The sequence below is a fragment of the Scatophagus argus genome, chromosome 8 (genome assembly GCF_020382885.2).
Source record: "Scatophagus argus isolate fScaArg1 chromosome 8, fScaArg1.pri, whole genome shotgun sequence".
NCBI classification, from domain to species: domain Eukaryota; kingdom Metazoa; phylum Chordata; class Actinopteri; family Scatophagidae; genus Scatophagus; species Scatophagus argus.
Genome location: NC_058500.1, coordinates 7308116 through 7334610, shown reverse-complemented (window position 1 = coordinate 7334610; position 26495 = coordinate 7308116). Strand labels below are relative to the sequence as shown.

At 40.5% G+C, this 26495-nt stretch overlaps 4 protein-coding genes across 6 annotated transcripts in view; 2 read left to right on the top strand and 2 right to left on the bottom strand.

Moving 5' to 3' along the window:
- Positions 1-5187, top strand: part of LOC124063315 (adenylate cyclase type 6-like) — a 32424-nt gene extending 27237 nt beyond the window's left edge. For both annotated transcript variants that reach the window (XM_046396838.1, XM_046396839.1), the window contains exons 11-24: positions 76-104; positions 213-360; positions 489-586; positions 1188-1275; positions 1372-1488; positions 1583-1741; positions 1897-2072; positions 2259-2285; positions 2399-2428; positions 2535-2667; positions 2889-3152; positions 3251-3455; positions 3576-3700; positions 3919-5187. In XM_046396838.1, the coding sequence (XP_046252794.1) occupies positions 76-104; positions 213-360; positions 489-586; positions 1188-1275; positions 1372-1488; positions 1583-1741; positions 1897-2072; positions 2259-2285; positions 2399-2428; positions 2535-2667; positions 2889-3152; positions 3251-3455; positions 3576-3700; positions 3919-4047 (1728 nt within the window). In that variant the 3' untranslated portion in view covers positions 4048-5187. The remainder of the gene's footprint in view (positions 1-75; positions 105-212; positions 361-488; positions 587-1187; positions 1276-1371; positions 1489-1582; positions 1742-1896; positions 2073-2258; positions 2286-2398; positions 2429-2534; positions 2668-2888; positions 3153-3250; positions 3456-3575; positions 3701-3918) is intronic.
- A 3299-nt stretch (positions 5188-8486) lies between these two features.
- On the bottom strand, positions 8487-9880 carry LOC124063120 (testis-expressed protein 49-like). The gene is made up of 4 exons (XM_046396441.1): positions 9484-9880; positions 8988-9119; positions 8736-8859; positions 8487-8645 (listed from the first exon to the last, which is right to left on the bottom strand). The coding sequence occupies exons 1-4, from the start codon at positions 9572-9574 to the stop codon at positions 8597-8599; spliced, it is 396 nt and encodes a 131-aa protein (XP_046252397.1). The 5' UTR covers positions 9575-9880; the 3' UTR covers positions 8487-8596.
- A 1258-nt stretch (positions 9881-11138) lies between these two features.
- g6pd (glucose-6-phosphate dehydrogenase) lies at positions 11139-19325 on the top strand. 2 transcript variants are annotated; one of them, XM_046396440.1, is made up of 13 exons: positions 11139-11264; positions 13027-13148; positions 15183-15220; positions 15349-15457; positions 15799-16016; positions 16271-16429; positions 16983-17108; positions 17422-17515; positions 17652-17838; positions 17929-18164; positions 18358-18434; positions 18676-18768; positions 18857-19325. In XM_046396440.1, exons 2-13 carry the CDS (start codon positions 13032-13034, stop codon positions 18945-18947), a joined length of 1545 nt encoding a protein of 514 aa, XP_046252396.1. In that variant the 5' UTR covers positions 11139-11264; positions 13027-13031; the 3' UTR covers positions 18948-19325. The 2 variants fall into 2 exon arrangements, with proteins under 2 accessions (XP_046252396.1, XP_046252395.1); XM_046396439.1 differs by having other exon boundaries at positions 11196-11347.
- An 843-nt stretch (positions 19326-20168) lies between these two features.
- LOC124063118 (glycerol-3-phosphate dehydrogenase [NAD(+)], cytoplasmic) lies at positions 20169-26253 on the bottom strand. The gene is made up of 8 exons (XM_046396438.1): positions 26102-26253; positions 24689-24866; positions 24427-24567; positions 24103-24241; positions 23657-23769; positions 22222-22458; positions 21459-21565; positions 20169-21338 (listed from the first exon to the last, which is right to left on the bottom strand). The coding sequence occupies exons 1-8, from the start codon at positions 26143-26145 to the stop codon at positions 21242-21244; spliced, it is 1056 nt and encodes a 351-aa protein (XP_046252394.1). The 5' UTR covers positions 26146-26253; the 3' UTR covers positions 20169-21241.
- Positions 26254-26495: the final 242 nt, after the last annotated feature.

Genomic DNA, 26495 nt, shown 5'->3' with positions numbered 1-26495 from the left:
TAAACACACTCCTTCCTGACAGAGTTTGGCTGCACCTTCTTTGTGAGAATCCTAATTTTTGTCTTCCTTCTTCAGGGGATTGATGAGACCTCCAGTAAAGACAAGTGAGTACTGACTCTTGATGCATGCACTTGTGAAAATGGCTTCATTTCTTCATTGGATTTCATGGACCCTTTTATGTTTTGTTTTGTTTTTTGTTTTTTTTTTTGCAGCCGTGGCGTTCAGGAGGCCATGAACCCGGAGGATGAAGTGGATGAGTTTCTGGGGCGAGCCATTGACGCTCGCAGCATTGATCAGCTAAGAAAAGACCACGTTAAGAAGTTCCTGCTCACCTTCCAGACCTCTAGCCTAGAGAAAAAGGTTCGGACGAAGGCTCCTGATTAGCATCTGTTCTTCTTCAATTAATGTACGGTTTATATGTATGGGACAGGGAACCAGTTGCTGCTCATATTGGACTCTTTTTTCTGCTTTTTTTTTTCCTGTTTCAGTATGCCAAGAAGGTGGACGATCGTTTTGGGGGCTACGTTGCCTGTACTCTACTAGTATTCTGTTTCATATCATTCATACAGATTGTCATCTTTCCACAGTGAGTACTTACACTGGAGGTCCTCCAATATGTGCTGTTTAAGGCTGCTTTCACACCTGTAGTTTTGGTTAATTTGGTCTGGACTTTGTAAAAGAATTAAACATCGAGGCCTTTTAATCCTGGCCCCGTTTGTGTTTACACTGACTTGTTGAAAGTTGAGCTGTAAACCGTTGGGACATTGGACTGTTTTGGTGACAGCAAGTCATTTTCAAAAAGCTGGCAAAAAATAATTGACTATGAGAAATATTAGTCCAGGTCTGCAGCTGGTCCTTATAAATCCTTTTGATCGATATGGGGAAATCCCTGCATGTATGTGTCAACATGGTCACCAAACAATCTTGCATAAATATATCCATATAAATATATATCATAAATACAAAACATTAGACTCAGTCAGCAGACTAATAGAAGCTTAGCTTTGGAATTCATGCTAAAATCATCATCAGTCATTACTAACAAACTTAACAAGAATCCAACTGGATGCAGAGCCTGATTGACAGCTTTCACACCAGACCAGACCCAATGCACCAAGCCAAACAGCGAGTTGTGAAAACTCCCTGATTGTGTCTCTGTATCTGTGTTTCTGTATGTTTCCTTGCAGCACCCCGGTCATGCTGGGAATCTACATCAGTATCTTCATTATACTCGCCAACATCCTTTTCATCTGTGCCATATATTCTTGCATTAAGGTAGCAGAGCTTGTAAAAACATTCTGATATTTTGCCAGTATGTCCTTGCAGTCACTCTCTGTTTAATGTCTAAATCATGTGTTTTTCCTCTTCTAGCTCTTTCCAGCTGCAATGCAGACTGTCTCAAAGAAGATTGTCCAGTCTCGCACTAACAGCACCCTGGTTGGAGTATTTACCATTATCCTCGTCTTCATCTCTGCCTTTGTTAATATGGTAAGTGATAGAATACCCGTACAGCATACAAACCATGCATGTCGAAAATCATGCTCGGTACCTAATCATGTGTGCGTGTGTGGATTTGCTGCAGTTTGCCTGTGACACCAAGAGCTTGGCACAATGCGTTGCCGAGAAGCTGAACACCTCTGCAGCCCTGGTGACGCCCTGTCTGATCCGCAGCTTGAATGTGTCTATTGAAGGGGGTCTAGAGATCTGTCCTAGCCAAGGCCCCTCCTGCCCCTTTCCTGAGGTGAGTTCATTGTATGTCACCACTTCACTGTTTGTGTTCCCTACGCAGCTGGTCGAGCCATTTCAAAAAAGAAAATGTCACATTTGCATTTGTGTTTCTCTGAAATCCGTCGTTGATAATACCTCTTTGTGATGCCGCTCTCCTGTTTGTGCCAGTATTTCAGCTACAGCGTGCTGCTGACGCTGCTGGCCTGCTCAGTGTTCCTGCAGATCAGCAGCATAGGGAAACTGGCCCTCATGCTGCTCATCCAGCTCACCTTCCTGCTGCTGGTGGAGTGGCCACAAGTAGCACTGTTCGACAACGCAGACCTCTTTGTCACCTCCAATGCCATGTAAGTGCCACAAGCTGGAAGCTAATGTGCACGAGGGGAATGTTTTTTGTTGTTTTAAAATTGGTATTAGTCATGAACCATTTATATATTGGTGTTCATGACTTTGAATATACAATTTCATTTCAGTTGTCAGAATTTTATAGATTTTACTAAGTGCTCTCTTGGTTTGTTCTTTTTCCTTTTTAGTGATTTAAATGAAACTAGTGCTCAGTGGTAAGAATTTGTATTTTGCTTGAAAAGACACACATTTAATGTATCAATATTATAACGAATATTTGCTTGATTTATGGTGACCAGAGTGATTCATTTTATCTTTTCACTTTTAGGTCAAGTTTCAATGAAACTACAAACCAGTGGTAAGATCACATTCAGTGTTACTTTTTAAATTCTATAATTTCAGACCTTTTTTAAAAGAAAATCCCAGTTCATCTGCCTTTCATTAATCTGGCCATCACTTTGCAGCCCATTTGTTGTGACCAAAGTGTCCCTGCGGGTCATGACTCCAGTGATCCTCACAGTCTTTGTCCTGGCACTGTACCTGCACGCCCAGCAAGTTGAATCGACTGCACGCCTTGACTTCCTGTGGAAATTACAGGTATGTACGGTGTCCACGAGAGGGCGCTGTCTGACCATGGTAGCTACAAACAGAATCTCTTCACATCTCTGCAAAAGCTTCAAAGTTGTCCATCAATACACAACATGAAAAAGGTGTCTCAGTGTGTCATAAAAGAACATCTGCAGTCTTTTCTACACCTTTAATCTGTCCAGAAATTATAGTGCAGCTGAAAGTATCTAATAAAGACCCTTAACTCCCAGGCCACAGAGGAAAAGGAGGAGATGGAGGAGCTGCAAGCTTACAATCGTCGCCTCCTCCATAACATTCTGCCTAAGGACGTAGCGGCTCACTTCTTGGCACGTGAGCGGCGTAACGACGAACTATACTACCAGTCCTGTGAGTGTGTGGCTGTCATGTTCGCCTCCATCAGCAATTTCTCAGAATTCTACGTGGAGCTGGAGGCCAACAACGAGGGAGTGGAGTGTCTCCGGCTGCTCAACGAGATCATTGCTGACTTTGATGAGGTAAACTTTATTGAGGCATATTTTGTCAAACTCCGTGTTTTACACTGAGAGTGTGATTATAGGTAAATCGGACAAATGTGATCACTGTCTGTTCTCAGATCATCAGTGAAGAGAAGTACAGGCAGCTCGAGAAGATCAAGACCATTGGCTCCACCTACATGGCGGCCTCCGGTCTCAATGACTCCACCTATGACAAGGAGGGCCGTTCCCATATCACTGCACTGGCCGACTATGCCATGAGACTGAGGGAGCAGATGAAATACATCAACGAGCATTCCTTCAACAACTTCCAGATGAAGATAGGTATAAAAAACATCAAGATTCAAATGTTTGGAAATTTAAGAAATTTAAGAAAGTTTTCAAACATATTAAATAGTAGCAGCTTTAGTGATGCACTGCTGTGTTTTTGTCTTTTACTCTCAGGTCTGAACATTGGGCCAGTTGTTGCTGGGGTTATTGGTGCCCGAAAGCCTCAGTACGATATCTGGGGAAACACAGTCAATGTGGCCAGTCGTATGGACAGCACGGGCGTACCTGACCGCATACAGGTGAGTTTCATGTCTTTCAGTCGAGGTGTTAATAAAATGGGTTTTGTGTCAATATTTCATATGAATGCACTTCAGTATTTAAAGATCTGGGGATGAGAATCAACACACAGCTATTTTTTTGGAACAGCCGCTTTAAAAGTTACACAGTGTTGCTTTAAATTGAGGATTTTAATGTAATTATTTTGCATTAAATCTGCCCTTTTCCATTGGACTCACAGGTGACTACAGACCTGTACCAGGTGCTTGCAAACAAAGGGTACGTGCTAGAGTGCCGTGGGGTGGTTAAGGTCAAAGGGAAAGGGGAAATGACAACCTACTTCCTGAACGATGGTCCGCCCAACAGTTAGCAGCCACGGCAGCCGCGGATGCTGGGACGATCCCCGCTGTAAGGACACGGCACCACTGAGCGAGGACTCATAGTGCGAGCGAATGGCTAAAAACTAAAGACGCCATCACTTGAATCCCAAGCAAAGAGATATAAACTTTTAAGACTTTGAAAAGGAAAGTGTTCTTGATGAGAGGAAAATGTTCTCGTTTGACAGCCACTTTGGTCCACGTACATGTTGAAGGACAAGTGTTTTTCTCATGTCTAGCCTCTCTCTCAGGCTTCTTGAAAGATGCAAAGTCTGTTTATTTAAAAACAACGCCTTTTAGCCTGTGTCAAAAGAAGATTAACGCTGTACATAAGGCTACTTTTTGTTTTACTTTGTGTTTTGTTTTGTTTTGTTTGTTTGTTTGTTTTTTTTAGTCTTTTTATTTCACATGAATTATGAACAGGTACTCATATTTGTTTCTGGATTAATTATTTATTTTGATCTCAATGTTTTGTGCAAAAGGTCCTTTATGAAAAAGTGTGAATACATACGTGCACAAATATCCAGTTTATTACACGTTTTTAAGTGTGTATGTACATGCATATTTGTGTGTGTATGAATATATGTATAAAATGAGGAGGAATATATTGACCAAAGACTAAAGTATTTACTAAAAGCAAGGAAATACGTGTTTGATATGTTCTCGCTAAAGTCAGCAATGATCACCGCCTGTTTTTTAGGCAGGAGGCCTGAACCCTCTGTCTTTTGTTTTTTTTTTGCTCAACAGCTGGCAGCAAAGGCTGCTTCATGGTTTTCATAAAAGATATGTAAAATGAATTTATTTTGTCTATCATTCAGGCAGCAATGAGCTTATGACTTTAAATTAGGATATTGCCCTCATCCTCTAAACAAAATTACTAAAGACGACGAAGGATGTGATATCAGAAATTTATATTTTTTATCTCCACTCTCTGAGGAGTAGAAGTAGCTCCAGCTGGGATCGTCCTCATTTCATGTCAGATTGGTTCCTCAGAGCTTGAGCAGCCAGTTTGCATCTGGTTTCAGCCGTAACAGTATGTTGTCATCGACTGCTCCTTCCCTTTCAGAGAAGTATTTTTTTTTGTGCAAATGGAAATGAAGGAACATAGATCAGATAGTTGTCCCAGAGCCATCGGCGGGGTGGGGGGTGGGAGGGAAACCGCAGATTTCAACACAGTGGTACCACACAGACTGATTCTTCTATGAAGAAGAAATAGATGAAGGAAAGAAATATATATTGATTTTGACTGAATACTGTGCTTTGTAATCCTGAAGGGGCATAACTATTTTCACTGTGAGGTTTTTATGATACAACAAAACTGCTTTCTTGCCAAACATAACCGCTTTGAAGCATGTCTGATTGTGGTATCTTGTTTTCATTTTTGTTTGTTTCAGCGTAGGGTATTTTGTATCACTTCTGTATCCATCATTTGTATATTCTTAATGTTGTTATTATTATTATTATTATGATGATGATTCTGATTAATTATTATGCTTATTATGATGACTCCATTCCAATGAAAAGGATCAAAGACCAGCACGCTTTCTTGTAAATTGCCAGTTGTAAAGCTCAAGCTCACTGGTACCAACTGATCAACTGCAGCCAATGAATTCTGCTGTTCAATCTTAATGTACAATACAGTATTTCAACTGGCAATAGGTGTGATCATGTATAGTAAGTAATAACCATTAGCTGCCTTTGCAGCAGAACCCGAGTGGTGTATGCTCACATAAGCATAGCAGTGAACACACACATACATATACAGATGATTCACTGTGCTTTTTTTATGCCACTACTGCAGTATTGTAAATCTCAGTCAGGCTTTGAGGTGACCTCTCCCTTCCACACATTAACTTCTCAGTACTAACAAATGACATCCCTGGTATTTACACTATGTGAAGAGGACAAGGCAGAATTAGTAGACCCACACATATATTTATTCTATTTTTTTCCCTCCACTCAGTCTTTCAGCAGAAAGTGGGAAGTACTAGCTGAGTTCGATTGCCTTAAGTTTAATATAATACAAATCATAGAATAACACTGAACAGGAACTGTGCCTGCTTGCCCTGTCTGGACTGCTGAGGTTCGGACGGAGGGGGAGATGGATAAGGGCTTGTTGAGAATAATTTTCAGTAAACGTCGTCATCATTGCAGTGATCTTTCTCCAGCTTCGACTTTTGTAATTGGGAGAATTAGCCCTGATTTAGCTCTTCCGCCACACTCAACAATAGCAGTCAACAGTTGATCATGTTTGTACCAAAGCCAGCTCACGCAGCCTTGTGCTTTTGGTCCCTCCTGTGCAATGATACTTGGCCTCGAGCGTGGTGGTGGGAGCACCAGAGGACACTAATGTAATAGAGATCACCAACTATCAAATGAACTGTGACCAATGAAGAGCGATTCATATAAGCAAAGAGTTTGTAGAATGGACATGGGTTTATAAAAATGTGCATCGTATGTATTCTATTTCTATTGGCTGTCCATAGACTTGTGTTGATTGTTAACTCGGGATGTTTTGGGGGGGGAAACAGGAGAGGGGAGGCCAGTTGTCCCCATACTACTGAAACAGTGTTTTGCTCAGGCCTGAATCCTTCCGTACTTGTTTTTGTTTTATTTGTATTTTCCCTGAGTTTGAGGAGTTGAAAGGGGAGTGTTTTGCAAAGCTGAAGGACGTGACGAGTTGAGGACTATGACAAAGAGAAAAATAACATTTCCCCTTGAAGAAAAAATAAAAAAAAATCAATAGCTGTTTTGCCTGTTGAAATATTTACTAATGTTGTTAAACATGCTCGCTTATGGGAACAGATTCCTGTCATAAATGGTAGAGTAAGTACGTATTCAGTATGCACATATTTAATAACCACTTTTACCTTTTAAATTTTAAAAGCATCTGTATGTGCAGATTGTGACTTTAATAGCACCATTAAAACATATACTAGACAAGAAAAGCCTGTGAACAAAGATATCCTCAAAATCAGATGATAGTAACAGTAAGAAACAGATGCATTGCTGTTAACTAGTCACCAGTTGGGAGGCAAAAATGAATGTACCAATTATGAATAACTCAGGCTTTTTGCGGAGTCAAACCTGTGTTTGGTGTTTGGACTAGTGGGGGGGTTGGGCCACTAGCCAAAAAAAAAAAAAGGATAACTAATCAACTGTCATTGATGGAAAGCACCTGAGACCAAACCAAGCCAATATTATCCAGCTGCAGGACCAGCAGTCTCAGTCCATCCTGTACCACTGATGAACATGTGCCGCTTTGCACCATCTACAGGCAAGCTATGGTAAGTATTTTAACTTGAGCCTCCAGCAGGTGATAATTACATTGTCAATTCTGAGTTGTATTTGGTGCCTGGACCTCAGGATATCTGCTTGCAGGTTTAATTAAAATTTCTGATTGCTTTTTGAACCTTGCCTGTAGTCTGAACCAGTTGTCTGTACTGCAGTACTTCGTCTTCTCTTCACGTGATGAGCGTGCTGGTCATACTGTAGTAAGCTTGGACACATTCACAGCCACCCAGCACACCCCACTACAGAACTGACTACTGATTCCAGTATGATGATCCAGTGTTCAAAATGATGATAATTTTCGTACTGACTGAAGTCCATGAAGTCATTTTTGGGACATTTCATTATTTTCCAGGACTTAGGGCTGTTGTGTCCTGATCTCTTTTGACTTCATTTATGTTACTTGTAAATTGCTGTTATGTTTCCAGATTACTGACCCTCAGGACATCGGCTGTGCATCACATCAGGTAAACTCACCTTTTCAATTGGCATATAAACTCTGCTTTCAACTATTCACATGAGAACCATTAGCTTCCAAAATTCATTACCTCTAGGGGGCAGTACAATCGCATTATCTCTGTACCACTCAATAGTGCTTTGGACTTGACCTCTCGAGGCGGCAAGATGAGTTCTTACCTTATTGTGTTTGTCAAATATTTTTGTAATATATAAATGTTATAATTAGTTTTGAAATACAGTGTTTGGTTAAATTCAATGTTTACTTGTTTAACAGTAAAGAATGTGTCTAAATTTCTTTCTAATAGCAGCTTTAAGTGTTCTGTATATATATTTTTTATTTTATTTTGTTACACACAGGAGCAGTGGGCTGCCATTTCAGGCGCCTGAGGAGCAAACTGGAGGTTAAGTGGGCACAGCAGCCGGCTAATGGAGGAGGGGGGGCATTATTAATCACTCTACCACACCCAAATTATTAATCACTCTACCACACCCAAATTTTTCCAGGGTGGAATCAAACCACACCTTTAGATTTCATTAAAAAAAAAGATGAGCTAACAAAGTTAAGAAGTATTGTTCTATAGCTGCAGTTAGACATGGTTTGTTTAAAATTGGACAACCATAAACCACACTAAAAATGATCAAGAAATAATTGACATGAGGCATGAAAGTTTTCAAAAGGTTGATCTGGAAGCAGTTTAATCTCAGAAATTCACATCAAAACCAGTACTGTTTCGTGTGTGTGTGTGTGTGTGTGTGTGTGTCTGTGTGTGTGTGTGTGTGTGGAACAGGCTGTCAGAGCAGGCTGAAACTCTGGTCTGTCACTGACATTTCTTCAAAAAACCTGTGAAAGCAACAAGTGGATTGCATTTGCAGACATACAGATTATACGTTTGAAATAAAAAACAATATTACATTTGAAAATGTTACCTACTTTGTCATCTCACTGTTCTTTCGTGGAAAGCGCTTGACTTGGGTCCATGGTTCAGGACTTTTGGACAGCATCCATCCATACTGCTGGTTGTCCGTTAGAGGCATTTTGTACAGCTGGTTAGGGGCTGCAGAAGAGAGGACACCAATCTCACTTTTCACAGCTCTTTAATTTAATGTACATGAATACAGCTGTGACTTGGATCTAACACAGTCCATCAGACCCTTAATGTCTAATTTTTCAGTGTCTGCTCACATCTGGGCGTTTGATTCCTTTTGATCATCTCTTTGTGTCGCTCATGGCTCCCCTGGTGTGTGTCAGCGCAGTAGGAACGAGGCAGGGTAACGTTGCAGGTATCCTGTTGTTCTTCAAGAGATTTAGACAGCCCTACACCCAATAAATCCCATCAAAATGATGTTGAGAACACTCACAGGGACCATTGAGCATTTTTACTTTGGATAGCTACTTTAAGTACATATTGATATGTACTTAATAACAGACATGCTTTGACTTATTCCGAGTAAGGTAACTGCCAACTAGCTTAGCGAAGTAACGTTAAAGCATTTGAATATTTCTATCCACCATCCGCACTCTCTTCCTCTAGAGATCTGATGACCTTAGTGCTACATGTCGCGTTATGAAGCAGAGAATACGTATTCTGGTTAGCCAATCGCTAAGCTAAAGCATGTGTGTTCAACATTAAAACGAAATACATTCGAGAGCTAGCTAACCAAAGTCCAGCTCCTCTTACCCTGCGGATGAGATGCTCCTTTGGGATTCACTATCATTTTATCGCCGATTGGGTTTTGATAGCCCAGGTGTGTCATACCGAAAAAGGCCATGGTGTGGCAAAGTTTGCCCGGCTATATCACTTCCAACCGACAAACAGCTTGTGAGGAAATCACAACTTCTAGTTTAGGTGTATCCATGGTAACGAGTCCCCTGCACACGGAGAATATCGCGAGAAGAACTCAGATAAACTAGTGATAATCAGATAACCAATGAGACATTTGACTTTCTTTATAATTGATTTAATCAAGGTCTGGATTTCTCCTCCTTCTCCTGCTTTACTTGTTGAGTCCTCTTTCTTTAGATCATCTCAAGACTGGCCTTGATAAATACAGTCTGTACGCAGCAACGGAGGGAGAAGAAAACCGTGAACATAGTCAGACTGTTGGGAGTTCAGACCACACAAGTATCCCATAATGCAATGCTTGCCAGAGACAGAAGAAGTAAAAAAAACTGCAGAGGGGCTGCATTCAATCAGTAAGCTCCTAGCTGATTTTGAAACAGATTCTCTTGACTGATAACACATGTTGTACCTGTCTTGAAATGACAAACGCTACACCTGTGTTGTATACTCTTGTGAATGGTTCCCTGGATGACTGGAGTCTCTTGTATCAGACAATAGAGCATTGTCCCAAGCTGCACAGAGAGATATTAAGATTTCCTCATTCTTGTCACTCTACCTCTAAGCTTGTTCTTGAACACGATAGCAGATTTCTGTGCAGTGCACGTTGTTGTTGCTTTCAGACAAAACATCTGAGGAACCTGTCATGGAAACATGACTATGACTGCCTGCAAATCCACCAGCCAAAACCAGGTCTTCATCTGACTCTCGTCATGGGTTTGTCTACATGGACATGTGCATTTAGCTATATTCAAGGATAGGTTCACTTTTGTTTCTTCTTCTCTTTAGTTCTTACATGCTCTTTTGTACATTCGTAGAGTTATTGGTTCCTGTCATTTCTGGCAAGAAAAAGAAGATGTTAATACGTAATGTAACAGTCAAGTGTAGAATGCCGTGAAGTAAAATATGCCTTGTTTTCCTTTGAATTTTAGTGGAGTAAAAGTATAAAGCAGTAGAAAATGAATGTACAGTACAGTGGTTGAGAAGAGACGTAATTCCACTGCAAAGATATAGATGATCCGCGGCAAATGTGGATCTTAAAATAGGTGTAACGTTGTATTTATACCGCAACTCCAGCTCCAGCAACTGATGTTACAACACCGTCCCTAACATTTCCATTTCCTCATTCTTTTCACTTTGTCACTCTTGCTTTCAGACGAACCATCTAAGGACCACAAACTCCAAATATGTGAATCTGTCCTTAAAAAAAGGCAAACGTTCCCTTTAAAAGTGTTTTTTACATTTTGAAAAACTTTCTTGTAGTGGCAAAATGATTCAGTGGGCTTAACTGAGATAGTATTAAAAAATAAAAAAGGTTACATTTTTTGTCCTCTGTTTATTATTTCTTTATTTATACATTTATTTCCCTCATATTCACCTGTCCAGTTTTCAGCATGGCAGTGTGTGTGTGTGTGTGTGCGCGTGTAGTTGTTGTAAAATTAAACCACGCCCATCGGCAGGCCACTGTATGTGACGTCACTGCATTCGACAGTAATGGGAACTCGAGCGAGCGCTGGTGAGTTTCTTCCAAACCAATAAAATTTCGCATTTCGTCTTACTCACATGAACAGGGAAGTAGGCAGGACTGATAAACACGGAGCAGCAGCAGCAGCGTTGTCACTGTGAGTGTGCATAAAGTCTGTGTCCTGTCATCGGGTTTGGTCAAGGGTTTAACCGGCAGGTCATCATCTTGTTAAGGGACGTTGTGAGTAGCAGCATCTTTAAGCGTTTCTTCTCTAACTTCCCTGTTGACAGCCTTGTAGCTGACTGTATGCTAGCTGTAGTGTGTCACGCTGTAAACGGCAGTTTGTTGCTTTTCAAGTCGTGTTTTCATAACAGCATGTGAAGCTAAGGGCTGATGACAGGGCGGTTTTAGTGTTAGCCCGGCATACAGTTAGCCAGGACAGAAAAAAGCACTTAAATAGCGGCATAATCTGCTTTTTCACGTTGCATGTTGGTAGCTAACCGTCCAGGAAATATTCACTCAGGAGCATCAACATATCAGCCCGTGTTATCTTGACATGTTAACAGAACGTATGTGTTCTGCAGCGACGTTTAGCCCTCTGTATACGGGATTTGGTGGAGGATTTGACTAATATCATTACAGTTTGTTGTGTCTGTGTGAGGCTATTTCTGGTAGCTAGTGACAAGCTGACAGAAATCATCCATGTGCGAGCATCTCTGAGGGTTGTTTCAATGTTTGTAAATTCTCAGAGCTTATCAGGGATGCTTTGCAGGTTTGGTTAAGAGTTTGAAAAGCGGTGAAATTACTGAGAAAGAGAAATGCTTCCTGTTTTGGCTAATTGATGCCACTTGATATGGAAGGAAAAGACCTTCCTCTTTCTCAAATATGCACTACTACTACTACTACTACTACTACTTATCTTTCAATGTTGGATAATGTAGGAAGTAAAGGACTAGTGCCACGGGTTTTTCTTGTTATGGTTAATTTAGTAAAAATAACGTCTACTTTATGTCACAACTGACCGTTTCCAAGCAATAATGTTGTGTTTCAAGCATCAGTTGGTTTACATTCGCGTGCTTCAACTAACAGTTATTTTTATTGTTGATTAATCTGCAGGTTATTTTATCAACTAATCACTTGGTCTGTTAATTGCCAACACAGTTTGGATATTTTCTAAAAAGAATAAACTGCATATCAAATTTATTCCAGATTAATTTTCAGTCTATCAACTAATTGATTATTTGACTAATTGTTGCACTTGGTTAATTAGCCTTCTATTTATTCGATTTGTCGGTTGAAAAAAGTAGGAGCCAGGAATTTTGTGTACGTCTAACAGTCCAAAACTGAAAAATATTTAATTTAATTCTCACAACTTGTCATCATCACAGTTCTTGAGAATTAATTTTCTGTTGATCTTCCAATTGATAAGTCTAAGCATTATATGACACTGACATGTGTAAGTGCAAACAGGTTTACAGCGTTGAATTACACAAGTCATGCAAGCTTCACTGGGCTGTTTATGCAAAACAAAGGGAGGAGTGGGTTCTACTAACTTTGTCTTTGTTGTGTAAACCCTTTATAGTGTTTGGTCCTGCATTTATTTTACTTTTTATTAAATGAGTCTCAACAGTCCACTACAGTCTTAAGAATGCTGCTCACTGATTTTCATACTGTACAGAATTAAATGGATATAAATGAACTGCCTGGAACAGTAGAAAAAATGCATGTAAAACTGTACAGCATGCATTTGTCAAATGCCAGCAAAAAAAAGTTCAAAATGATTTGTAACCTTTCTTATTTGTTGTTTTACATACTAATAGACACTGGAGAGGTAGGGTCTTTATTTCTCTTCTTGGTGGATGATTTGATGTTTAAAACAACACTGTTTTTGACTGGAATTTCTCTTGTCTGCGTTTTAGAGAAAATGGCCAACATCCCCCTCTCTCGCTCCGAGGTGTTCGGGGAGCTCAGGAAGGAGCTGCATGAAGATCAGGAGTTCCGCCAGTCCGACGCTCATGTTTTCATCATCATGGGAGCATCGGTGAGAGCGGGAGACGGGAGGCGTAATGTAGTCAGTGATTATCAAGTGGAAAAATGGGAACTGATAATGCAGTGAAAGGGTTAATAGTCTGCCACGATCTTGATCACGCAGATTTTACTTTTCGGATCATGACACTTTATCCTGTGTTCGGCATATTATTTTTGGCACAGTATAGATCTCTGAGGCAAGAACTTTGGCCATAATTTCAAAGAAAGTGAAGTGTGTTGAAATCTCTAAAAATACTGCAATAATGGCCCATGATGTGATTAAGGAAATGTTGAAACAGATTTCATCAAATCATGCAAACAGTCAGCCACAAACGGAGACGGTGAAAATCTCAAGGTTCCTCTTCTTGACTTATCATTTCAATACTGTGTGACAAATCTGACGTGTTACCCAAAAGGTTCTGTTTAATACTTTGCTTAGCATATGCATAACTCTTGCAGAAACTTTTTTTGTATTAATGTACTGAATCAAAACACATTGCTCAAATGCGTCACTGTTAATTGTTGGATTAGCACAAACAGTTGTAAGACAGTTTTGCTTAAATGAAATCCAGTAGTAAATTCAACATTTCTATTTAAATTTTGCAGCTCTGCAAAAAATGTAATATGAGATGTGTCTTTAACACAGTTTACTATTTCCTCATACTGTTCAGGTGTTGAGTTCAGGAACTAAAACATTGCAGTCGTTCTGAAACTCTTTAGACCAGTTTCCTCATTTCGTTGTTACAAGATTTACTTTCTCTCTCTCTCTCTCTCCTTCTCCTTCTCCTTCTGTGTCACAGCTTCAGTCTATTCAAAGGCGTGTCCTTCTTGCTCAGTTGTGCAAAATAATTTTATCAAAAGAATCACTTTAGAGAGATTAAAAGAGATTAAAAAAAATCCTGAATAAAAGATTGTGTTATCTCAGGTTACTGAACATCTGGTCAGGCTACAGTAATTGACTGGCCCTCCTTTTTCTTGCTCTGTTTGCTCTTAGATGAGGCGAGTGGTGCTGTCATTGATATTTTTTTGCAGTGTCACTGACAGTCAGCGTTTTTCTTTCAGTGCGATACACAGGCAGGTCATGGGAAGGGCTGGGCTGGGTTCAGTCTCGCCCTGCTTGTGTGTGCATGTGTGTGTGTGTGTTGCTGCAGCTGATTAAATGGGGATATATTTTTTTATTTTTTTTGGAAATGACCCTTTCATGTTTCATACAGTCACACCACATTTCCAAACATTTACTTAGTTCTGAGTATTCAACAGGTTTGTCCTTTGCTAAGCTTGTAGGACATTGTGTTTATCTAAAATGAGTCTCCAGGACCAACTTCTTCAGTTGAGCCTATGTGTGGCACGGATACCGAGTTACGCCTCTCTGTTCGGCTGCCGTCATTTACAGTTGTTATTTTAAACATGCGATCTTAAACAAAGTAGCAGGGTTACTAGTTGAGGTATTCCCAGCTGAGGAATAGCGTGTCTTAAAGGGGAGGTGTCTGATTGTGATGTAGGCCAAAAGTATACTGTTGTGGGACTTAGTTTTAATTAAGTTGACAGCCGTCGTTCTGCTCGGTCTGTATACCGAAGTTTGCCTCAGGTCATCTCTCATTTCTGAGCGCCTCCTGTTAGTGTCTGGAACTGTCATACGAGGCCTTAATCTGCCATAACGTCCTCGTGTTGTCTTGTGGAACAAGTCAAACATGGCCAAAAGCTGATTCTGTTAGAATCTGCTAGCTTTTATAGTTAAGCCACTAAGCAACAGGTTCGTCAGCATGATTTCAGTAAGCAGCAGGACAGCTTTTCGTCTCAGACTGTTGGCTGGTGGTTGGAACTTGCTTTCAGTGGATTACTGGGGTTACTCAATTCTTAAATAAGCCAAAGCAGCCTACTTACCTGTTGCCAGATGGTGTGACCTGTACAGCAGTACTGCAGCATCTTGCAACTTTTGTCTCATGGAAAATTATTAACAAGGTTCTCTGGCATGGCACATGATTGTTTACATGACCTTTATTTTAAATATTTCATCATATTTCTGATTGTGTGTTTGCACCTGTAGGGAGATCTGGCCAAGAAGAAAATCTACCCAACGCTGTGGTGAGTGAACTTTTGACCCCTAGTGAAAGGCTTTAACATCAGTAGCACATTAGAGATAGAGTCTAATCTGGACTTGGAGCTTCTGAAGACAGTTGTAATGAACCATATGTTCCTCTGTTCTCTCCCAGGTGGTTGTTCAGAGATGGCCTCCTCCCTGAGCAGACATATTTTGTGGGCTTTGCCCGCTCTGACCTGACAGTTGAAAAAATTCGGGCCTCCTGTCTGCCATACCTGAAGGTAAAACTGGACCTTTCGAGATACAACTTTTCATAATCTCACACATTTTTATGTGGGAGAGAGGGCATACAGGGATTTATAGCAGCGAGGTACAACATTAGGCCTGACATTAAAAAAGTGTAATAAATATTCTGGTTTAACATTTCCAATATATAGATTTGCATTCCAAAATAAAACAAAGCACCAAATTTTCTTTGCCCTTTTGATTCTCCATATGACTTATCACTTGTTTCATTAATTTACAATTAGAACAGTGGACCTACAGTGTCACATGTTGTGTCATTTAACTTAAATCCTTATTAAATCCATGCATGCAATAATGTTCCCTTTCAATGACGCAGGTGGCGGATACAGAAACTGAGCGACTGTCGGCCTTCTTCAGCAGGAACACGTACATCAGTGGGAAATACGCAGATGAGAGTTCCTTCTCCGACCTCAACACACACATCCTGTCTCTGCCGGGAGGATCCGAGGCAAACCGTCTCTTCTACCTGGCGCTGCCGCCCACCGTCTACCATGATGTTACCAAGAACATCAAGCAGTGCTGCATGAGCACAAAGTCAGTGCACGTACTGCTATTAATGCTGTTTACTTGTTTTTACACGTGTCTGTGTGTTATGCAGTGTTCTGCTATCTCGCACTGTCTGCATGCAACAGAAACTCTCAAATCAAAAAGAAAATATCCGACCCAGTATCATGGTTCATATCATTATGATATAATCAATCAATATCATTATGTGGGGAACCAATTTAAACCCAAAAGTGTCCCTGTAATAACTAATGTGTTTATTTTGTTCTGTGTGTGTTGAGCAGAGGCTGGAACAGGGTGATTGTAGAGAAGCCGTTTGGGCATGACCTTCAGAGCTCTGAAGAGCTGTCCACTCACCTTTCCTCCCTCTTCACTGAAGAACAGATCTACCGTATAGATCACTATCTGGGCAAGGAAATGGTGCAGAACCTCATGGTGCTCAGGTGAGAAAACCTTTCAGTTATTTAGCATGTTTCAAAGCCAGAGCCATCTTTTATTATATTTTATTTATTTTCCCTTTTTTTGTAAAGGGACATTGCTTTTTTTATTTTTTTTTTTTTTGTTTGTTTTTTTTAAATCAGTTATTGTGAAGAACAACTATCAAGTAAAAAGCATAAAAAATAATTTGTAACTAAATAAAATTCAAAACAGATACTCCTACCAGCAGGTTTCTTCCTATAATTCTTGGTATTTTCCCTATGCGTTGTAATTCATCGTGTGGACAATGTCTCTTGTAAATTCTACTCTAAAACAAAGATCTGGTGGTGATTTTAGGTCATTTCAATTATGCAATGCTCCAGTTTCAGCTGGTTTGTGGGTTAGAAAAGCCTCTGTGAATATAATACAAAGAAAACACAAATTGGCCTCCAACCAAGAAGAAGAAGAACAAAACAGAGGAGAAATGGTTCTGTATGTTATTCATGCAGTGTGTGTGTGTGTGTGTGTGTGCGCGCGTGCACTGCTGACCAGATAATGATTATGTGATATTCATTGCAGGTTTGGAAACCGCATCTTTGGGCCAATCTGGAACAGAGACAGCGTGGCCTGTGTTGTTCTCACCTTTAAAGAGCCCTTTGGCACTCAGGGACGTGGAGGCTACTTTGATGATTTTGGCATCATCCGGTGAGGAGAAAACAAATCCCTATATGTGTTTCCCCCTGGGATATAAGCAGTATATGTACACTTAATAAACAATTATTAATATACTTTGTTTATTAATATACTTCATAAGAACTATAACTCCTCCTGTCACCTCTAAATGGAGGTTGGTTTGCAAACCGGAAAATGAATAATAATAATATAGTAAAACACATTTCTAATAATGTCACCTTTTTGTTCTGTAGATACTCATCTATAATTTTAATGATTGGGCTCCCGGGTCTCACATTCTCTTTCTGTCTTTTGTATGACCACCTGTCTTCTTTGTCACGATCAGCGACGTCATGCAGAACCACTTGCTCCAGATGCTCTGTCTGGTTGCCATGGAGAAGCCAGCATCCACCAGCTCTGATGATGTCAGGGATGAAAAGGTACAAAATCGTCTCCCAGAGGCCCGACACTCTACACACCTCCTCCAAAGCGTCACAATAAGGAGCGATATGGTATGATTGATGCTGAAGTGTGAAAATGGAGGATCTTTGTTCCCTTGTTTTCCCCCTATTGTAGGTGAAGGTGCTGAAGTGCATCGCTCCAGTGACAATGTCAGATGTGGTGCTGGGTCAGTACGTGGGAGACCCAGAAGGTGAGGGAGACGCCAAACTGGGTTACCTCGATGATCCCACAGTTCCAAAAGGATCGACTCAGGCCACCTTCGCCACTGCCGTCCTCTACGTGCACAACGAACGCTGGGACGGTAAACATACCATGCAAAACATTTCCTGTTGACCTCACATTTTCTCATGCACTTTCATAAGGCGCTGGTGTTAAAATTCTTGCTCCTCAGGTGTTCCGTTCATCCTGCGCTGTGGAAAAGCTCTGAATGAGAGGAAAGCTGAGGTGCGGCTGCAGTTTACGGATGTCCCGGGGGACATTTTTGGAAATCAGTGTCGTAGGAATGAGCTAGTGGTGCGTGTGCAGCCCAACGAGGCCGTCTATGCCAAGATGATGAGCAAGAAACCCGGCGTATACTTTAGCCCAGAGGAAACTGAGCTGGACCTCACCTACAAGAGTAGATACAAGGCAGGTTTATGTTTTTCCCATCATGTCACAAAGTACTTTGCTGGAAAAAAAACAGACAGTGGAATAGAAAACCCTAACTAGTAATTTAACTGACAGAACAAAGTAACATAAAGCGATGAGTGTCATATGTTCAATTTCTTTCACTGTATTTTTCTAATTTTATTTTGCTTTGATATTTTTGTCTTGTTTTCAGGATGTGAAGCTTCCCGATGCTTACGAACGCCTCATCCTGGATGTCTTCTGTGGGAGTCAGATGCACTTTGTACGCAGGTCTGTCTTTGTTTCCCACTCACGTTTCTGCTTCTGCAATAAACGGGTCTGTTGAAATAGGATTTTGCATGTGAACTAACAGCTGTTAACACTAGATGGCGACATAGTGCATCTTTTCTCTAGCCTTAGCATGGAGGAATAATCAATTGTAAATGTCTTTGATTTTATATTTTACAATGTCTTGCTTCTGTAGCTCTGTTGCTATGTTCTCCACCACATGTTGAATTGTTTGTCTCTGCAGTGATGAATTAAGGGAAGCGTGGAGGATCTTCACACCTCTTCTTCATCAGATAGACAAAGAGAAGCCCAAACCTATTCCTTACAAATATGGAAGGTAGGAAATGGTGTTCAAGACGCCCTTAGTTGAACAGAAACTTAATGCTGACTGTTAATGTGTAATATTTGTTGTTTTTTCTTTCCAGCCGTGGGCCGGCGGAAGCCGACGACCTTGTAAAGAGAGTTGGATTTCGCTATGAAGGCACTTACAAATGGGTCAACCCTCACAGGCTGTAAGCTGTAATGAGATGAGGGAGGAGTAGTAGGGGTAAGATAGTAGGAGGGGTGCAGCGGGGTAAGTGAGCCGTGTCATGTTCCAGCATTGGAGTGTCTTTGAGGAAGGAAGTGTCTCCACTATGTGGATCCATCGCTGTAGCAGCAAAGTGAGAAGCTATTTAAAAAAAAACAAAAAACATAGAGTATTTCTCAGGTATAGCAATTATTCCTAGGAGCTTGTTCATCAGACATTCTAAAGAGAATAATGAATTCATGCTGTCAACATGGGCCTATGCTAGATGCACTGGTACTTTTTATTTTTATATTTATACATTCACAGCATTTCTGTATGTTATTTGAGATGTGGGACCAAGTCAGTTGGACAGGGAACAAAAAGAAACAAAAAACTCAGAATCAAGAAATTTTTGTGAACAAAATAATTGTCAGATGAACTAGCTCCATGTCTGTGTGTCCATTAATTAGGTCTTAATTAGTCAGGATGGCAAATGGAATAACTGAGTAACAAGGACACACAGAGCAGAGCAATAACAAAACACTCAGCTGAGTCATGCTTACACAGTGTCAGTGCTGTACCAAAGATGGTCACTGAACACAACAGAGACGAGGAACAACAGAAATGACTTTTTCACCTGCTGTCACTCCTATAACCTTCATGATTGTAATGCCGTTATGCTTTTGCATTTATTAATCAGATTTATTGTAATTTGTTTTCACAACTTGTGTACTCTTTTTGCCTCCTCTGCTTGGGACCAAGGACGTCAGGGCTGTTTAAGATAAACAGACTCTGTGGTAAACAGGGCAATGCAGACATTGCGTCTTTAAAGCTTTCATACTAGAATAGTCTTAAGTGTCCTTAAGGACAAGCAAAAGAAACTGTCTTATTCAGTCGCCTCCCTCCTAGCTTCATCTTTTGTTTACATTTTTTCCCCCCAAGTTTATTTAGGTTGGCGCTGTTTATTCCATATTCAAAAGTATCCAGACAACAATGGCGTCTCTCACACGTCAATAGCGAATGTCTTTGTAATGACGTACTGTAAAGCTCACATGTAAAGCTAGCTACATTTCCACTACTTGTAATAAACTAATATTGCTTCTCTGTTTAGTGTTTGATGCTTTTTTGGTATGGTTGTTTTTTTTTTTAATTTTATTACTGAAGCACTGAAGTTACTAAATTTCTTTACAATAGGTGTATTTCCAAATCTTAAAAATATATTTGCTCCCCCCCACTGTGGTGCTGTGCAGTTGAAACAATAGCGATGATTGCCTTCCTAATGCGAGAAAGTGAAAAATGATTCCAGCAGTGATTTGATGAATGAATTCATTTATTCACAGACACATGGTGACAGAATTTTCAACACATATTAGGTACTATTGAGTGAGAACAGCCTCAGACAGGGTCACAGTAACAACATCACAACATAATGGACGGACATTGTCAAGTCTTTGGTTTGACAAAAAAAAAAAAAAAGAGACAGTGTTCAACACATTAATGGTTCAAGACTTAGCAACCGTGAATCCTAAGGCACTTGCATTTTTTGTTAAAAACAGGTGCTGTGCGTTTGACAGAATGTTATTATACAATATGAGACAGGAAATTAAGTGAATTATTTAAGACACTTTAGAGCATACAAAGACATAAAGTTAGGTGTTATATCTATAACTAAACAACAGGTTGTGGTGATGGACAAGCATCACTGGACGGCAACATGAGTGTTAAGAAAATGGTGATTCCCTCTACAGAAGGCTGTCAATAGGTCTTTGCCCTGAGTGGATGGCTCGGCCAAAATCTGAATGCATGGTGTAGTGCCATGTAAATACTGTACAAACATGTTAGCAACTGAAAAGCAGTCAATAGTCATCCATAAATGTTTCCCAAAATTCAGATCGAATTACGATCATTTTGATTTCCAGTTAAGCGTGTTTTCAATGTGGTTACTGTCCACAAGGTGACACCATTTTGCATTCTGATTTCATGTGGCTCGAAAAAATAAAAAAGGCAAAACAATGACAAAAAACTCAGGCAAAAAGAGCTATGTGACACATCACACGAGGGAAAAAAAATCCAACCATTAGCACTTAAAATATCAGAAACTGCATGTTAAGAACAAAATGATTGGACTAGAGCTGAACACACACAAATGTTATGCAACCTCTCCACTCCACTGGCTGGATCCACATAGTTGCATGACAGCTGTGGAGTGACTGGTCACTCCCCATCTATTTCAGTCGGGTAACGGGTAAGTGAAAAATGATAATGTTCTCCATTTAGAAGGCACTTGGTCAGTTTGCTGTTTTTACATGTGCTCTGGGTGGTTCTGCAAACAGCTTATGAACTCTGAGACTGGATGGCCCTGATAGCAGATCTGATACACTGCATTGAACAGTGGGAACCTGGAGGAAGGAGGAGGTGTTGTTGAGTGCAAGAATACAATGGATGATTGATGTCTTTTCTAACCAGTGCAACTCCAAACAGTGCTCTGCTTCTGTGTGTCGTGCCCCCACTTTACTTACTTGTCAATTAGGTTTTTGTGCTTGAGGATGAGGTAGACCTCGGCTGCTGTTGCTGGTCCCTGCAGCTTCTGACCATTCAGCATCTCTTTCTCCAGCTCCTCAATGGACTGAGCGAGAGAAGAAACAGGACGTGTAGGAATGTGAAATCTTGTTAAACGGAAGAGCAGCAGTGGTCCACATGCAATTTCACAAACTTCTACCTCTCACTTGAAGATCAAACATATTTCAGTATGGTCCAGCATGCTTAGATAATTTGTTGTTTCATTGTTTTTTGTGTATATTCGGGTCGCTCCTTTAATCAGGATATAAAAGTTGAAGCTTTTATTATGAAAACAGCACTGCGGACAGGAAGTGCAAAGCATTTTGGCACTGTAAAAATGTGCCTTAAAAATGAAGGAAAATTAACTTTTTATTGCTTGAGATCTGGCAAGGACACAGCGTTTGTCACTATTTAATTTGACAATATTTGGAAGTTAGTTTGAGTAAGCTAACAGTAATGCTTCATTATTAATTAATTCAGCAAAATTTCACTATTAATTTTGTAGTTAGTATACTGCCATATATAACGATACATGTTTAAACTAAGTGGGCTGAAGCTGCGGTTCATACGTGATTTCGTACTATTTTCATTTGTTAGTCATGTTGTACTCAGTCTAAGGTTTATAGTACAAGATATAAGAGCCTGTGGTTGAATCATGAGGCTACATTTAAGAATTTAAAAATCAACAAAAATGTTTTTGTTTGTCTGCCTCGAAAACCTCACCTTCCCCGTCTTCACAAAAGCTTCGGCTACTTTGCGGTTGCGGCCGCCGTAGCAGGTTGTGATGAGGTCGGCCACGCCGCAGCTCTCCAGGAAGGTTGCAGAGGACACAGGCCCGGCGGTGCAGAAAATGCGGGCAAAGGCGATCATCTCCATCAGGCCCAACCTGATGACCGCTGCCTTCGTGTTGTCCCCAAAGCCCAGACCATCACAGAAACCTGCCCCAACTGCAACGATGTTCTGAAGGACAGACAAGGAGGACAAATAAAGACTGCCGATACAGGAACTGAAGACACACCTGGATAATGTGGACAGAATGCAGACTTTCTGGAGGACAGTAACATTAAAAAACTGTCCAACTAATGAACTTCCATAATCAACTTTCCACATTTGAAGCATTAATGATAGTGCCTCCCTTTAAGTGTTTTAGAGGTTAGACATTCATCAGGTTGGTATATAGATATAAATATTAAGCCTGTTTGGTGAAGCAGGACTATTTTCTGCAACTGATTATTTTCACAATCAACTAAAATCTGTCAAATTTTAAAAAATAAATAATTTAGTGAAAAAAATACCCAAAAACAATGTCCCAGAGCTCAATGTGATGTTTCCAAACTGCTTGATTTGTTTGATAAACATGTCAATAAAACAGAGAAAAGCAGCAAATACTCATGTTTGACAAGTTGGAATCTAACGATCTAATGATGTTGAAATAATTAGTGATTATGTTTTTGTCAATTGATTAATGTATGTTTCAGCTCCAATCCGCAGACATTAGGGCCAATATTAATATATACTGTGAGATGATAAATGTCTTTTGGCTTTTGATTTGCAAATAAAACACCATGAAAAAATATTCCTTCGTCAATACACATTTCAAATTAAAAGTAAATCTGGAAATACCGGCCTAAGACGGAAGCAGTCTGGCTGCTGAGGCAACCTGCCATCTCTCACAGCAGTTTAAGACAATATACATAAAATAAAACACTGTACCTTTAAATGTAGTAACTACACTGCCTCATATATTAACAAACATTTGGAATTTGGGCATGCATCCCAGAGACTGACAAAATAAGTCAGTGTCGCTTAGAAATCAAACTACATGTCACTTTCTGGGATTTCTCAGCATTCTTTTAGTGGTACTATACTCTTGTGTGTATAATCAAGTGGTTTTAGCTTTACGAAGATCAAAGATTAGACAGGGGTGCAGTGGTAGACTATGCGAACTTATCTTTTGTCTGACCTTTTGCTAAATGAACAAAAACAGATCTGCAGATAGTTTTGCAGCCGTGGTGTTTGCTCAACGAACACCCGCTGAAAATGTATAAGCTGCTTTACATGTTTTGTGACGAGGGGCTATGGAAATTCAAATGTGAGACAAAACAGGCAAGAAGCCCACCTCTCCTGCATGCAGCTGTGTCTTGAAATAAAACCTCACCTTCAGGGCTCCACAGATTTCTACCACATCGTACTCTTCCACTACTGTAACTCGGAAGTTGCTGGTCTGCATGAGTTCCTTCAGGAGAGCCCCGTGGGTTTTATTCTTACATCCTGGAAGCAGAAAAGAAGCACTTGAATATCTTTTTGCTTCTCCACAAGCTGTTGTAACAGTTACCACCATTTAAAATGAGTACATCCCATGAACCATGCTGTGGATGTCAATTAGATGTGAAACTGAACCAGCCTGCTCTGTCACACAGCAACTACAAAGCAGATTAAACTTTCACCTCAAGACTGACGGTGCAGAAAGCCTGAAAACGTCATAATTCCTGCTTTAAGCCTAAAACCTGCTTATCGCAACATCAAACCTCGATAAAAGTGCAGCTTTGTCATAATTAAACAACAAAGAAATTAAAGAAATTACAACGCAGTGATCACACTAACCAATAGTGGTCTCACAAAACTTCTCATCAGCAACTTCATTGGCAATGTTGGCCCCCATAAGGACACTCATGGTGATACCAAGCTTCTCCTGGATCACATCTGAGATGAGTTTAAGTCCGTCAGGCCCCTCGTCTACACCCTAGAGGAACAGAAACACATGCATGAGCAGCGCATTTACATTAGGCGCTACCACGCTCGTATTTGGGTCAAAGGTCACACTGCACACCAGGCTTACAGCTGCTTTCACAGGCCATAAACTGTATGAGTCTGGCACCAAAACCCAGACACAAAAGGTGAAAAAGTCAGATGAAAGCAGAGTTGAACCTTGATAAGGGATATCCCTATAGCGTCATTCTTTATCTTGCCCTTGATCGTGTCACACACTTTCCCAATGAACTGGTGTGGGATCACAAACACCAAAATGTCAGCATCACTGGATGCCTCCACCAGGTCTGGGACGGCCAGCTGAGGAGGGAAAGGGTGAGATATGATGTACATTAAACACTAATAGCAAACAGCATTAGGAACTGATGCAATAAAATACTTTGCAAACACATTAAACGGTAAGAAAACAAGCGTTTCTTACCACATTTGGTGGTAGCTTGTGCCCAGGAAGGTACTTCACATTTTCATGTTCAGTGTTGATTATTTCAGTCAATTTGCGCCCATTCACCATCTCCTCAAACACCCACATCTTTACAGTGTTGTCAAATTTTGAGTTGTGAGCGGCATTGGCACCCACTATCTTGGCGATGGCAGAACCCCTGTTTTATAGGTAGGTACAGGTTAGTATTTAGTTTACATCAGGAATTTGCATTTAAAATTGGTGTAAAGTGAAGACAATATGACAAGAAAACCGTCCATGGGTCCAGAAGAAATATGCTCATTATAAGCAGTGATGCTTGAAAGGATTCAACATCGAGTGATTTTGCCATCAAGTCTTGATACCAAACAAGTTATCACAGAGAGTTGACACTATCAGGTGACTGCTGGTGATCATTTACATCAGATTATTTACTAACCATGGCTCATGTTTTGTACCGGTTCACTTTAAAGTTGCTGCTCTTTGATCAACAGCTGCTGTTTTCTGAGCACTGTGACCTGGCAGACTGTACTCAAGATAAGATGAAATATGTGACTATCTAGCCTTGATACTCCAATTTATGCAACAGTTACGAAACAAAGGGATTAAACCTGATTTTGAAACATTCTTCAAACAATTCAGCTCTAACACATCAATTCGGCATAAGAAAAAGAGACATACTGAGTGCAGTACAATTTCATTCAATGTGCAGTGAATAAAACAACTTTCACCAAATAAAATGAATACGTTTCGTCGACACACTAATGTTATGTTACATACATAACATTGGAATGCCGAATTTGCTGGACGACTTAAGAGATTCATTCGTGTCCTCAGATTTTGTTTTAACCACTCTGGATTTCTTAAGTCGGCAATGCAACTTTAAATTATCAGATTTTAGAATGGAGTATCACCAGTTTGGCTCCACCTAAAAAAAGCGCCCGTTACATCCTTGAGAATGTAAAGCCATGTTCACTGTAGATGGGTAATTCGATGATGACTATAAAATAACGTTAACGCTACTGTAGAGCTGCTAAAAACAGAGAGATAACATGCTGGTGACACAGTATGGCTAACATGACGACAAAATCCTATTAATCGTGACTGACATGTGGCCAGTCTTCTATATAACGTCAGTCAGTCAGAGTCAATGTGTGTGACCCCAGTCGAGGCTAAAACTGGCTTTTATCCCAGCTAACGTTATATGTTAGCAGTAATGGACTGCAAGTTACCCTTAACATTACCACGGAAAATGCGGCTAGTTAACATTAGCTCGCTGTTTGCCCAGTGATGCTAAATTGGCTAGCAACGATACACCGGCGGCGAGCAATCCGTGACACACAGAGACGGCAACGTACTCCAAAGTTTGAACACCCCGTTCAACTACAGGTCAACATAACCAACGCTTCAACTTGCCAATTTCCGGAGCCAACGATGCAGACTTTCTTCGGAGCTGCCATGGTGAAGAGGTAAACCGATGAATGGAGATGAACGTACGCTGACTGTCGCTGTGGACCTGCAGTATGGTTATGTAACGCACAAACCCGAGCTGCGGGAGCGCTCCCTTTTTATTGGCCTGTCCGAGGGCAGACACCGACCCGCCCTTTAGAGCAAGGACAAGTCTGGTCATTCATTCATCAAGTCGAGGTTAGTAGGCACAAAAGTTTTATGGTGAAAACACCTTTGAAACATGGTGTGACAACATTGTGGGCCAATACAAGAAAGCATAAACTGTTGTGTTATTGGGCTGCTTTGGTCACACTGTACCCAAGTGACTTACCAGGGTACAAGTACCCCAAGGAGAACTCCT

Bases quoted from the DNA above. Each gene is read 5' to 3' on its own strand.
- g6pd (XM_046396440.1), top strand. From the start codon at position 13,032: ATGGCCAACATCCCCCTCTCTCGCTCCGAGGTGTTCGGGGAGCTCAGG. The intron at 15,458-15,798 runs GTAAAACTGGAC...TCAATGACGCAG, and splicing joins CCTGTCTGCCATACCTGAAG to GTGGCGGATACAGAAACTGA. The intron at 16,430-16,982 runs GTGAGAAAACCT...TATTCATTGCAG, and splicing joins CAGAACCTCATGGTGCTCAG to GTTTGGAAACCGCATCTTTG.
- LOC124063118 (XM_046396438.1), bottom strand. From the start codon at position 26,145: ATGGCAGCTCCGAAGAAAGTCTGCATCGTTGGCTCCGGAAATTG. The intron at 24,242-24,426 runs GTTCAACTCTGC...CTGTTCCTCTAG, and splicing joins TAGGGATATCCCTTATCAAG to GGTGTAGACGAGGGGCCTGA. The intron at 21,566-22,221 runs GTGAGGTTTTCG...TCTCTCGCTCAG, and splicing joins CTTTTGTGAAGACGGGGAAG to TCCATTGAGGAGCTGGAGAA.
- LOC124063120 (XM_046396441.1), bottom strand. From the start codon at position 9,574: ATGGCCTTTTTCGGTATGACACACCTGGGCTATCAAAACCCAATCGGC. The intron at 9,120-9,483 runs GTAAGAGGAGCT...TATTGGGTGTAG, and splicing joins AGGAGCATCTCATCCGCAGG to GGCTGTCTAAATCTCTTGAA. The intron at 8,646-8,735 runs GTAGGTAACATT...TTGCTTTCACAG, and splicing joins AAGAACAGTGAGATGACAAA to GTTTTTTGAAGAAATGTCAG.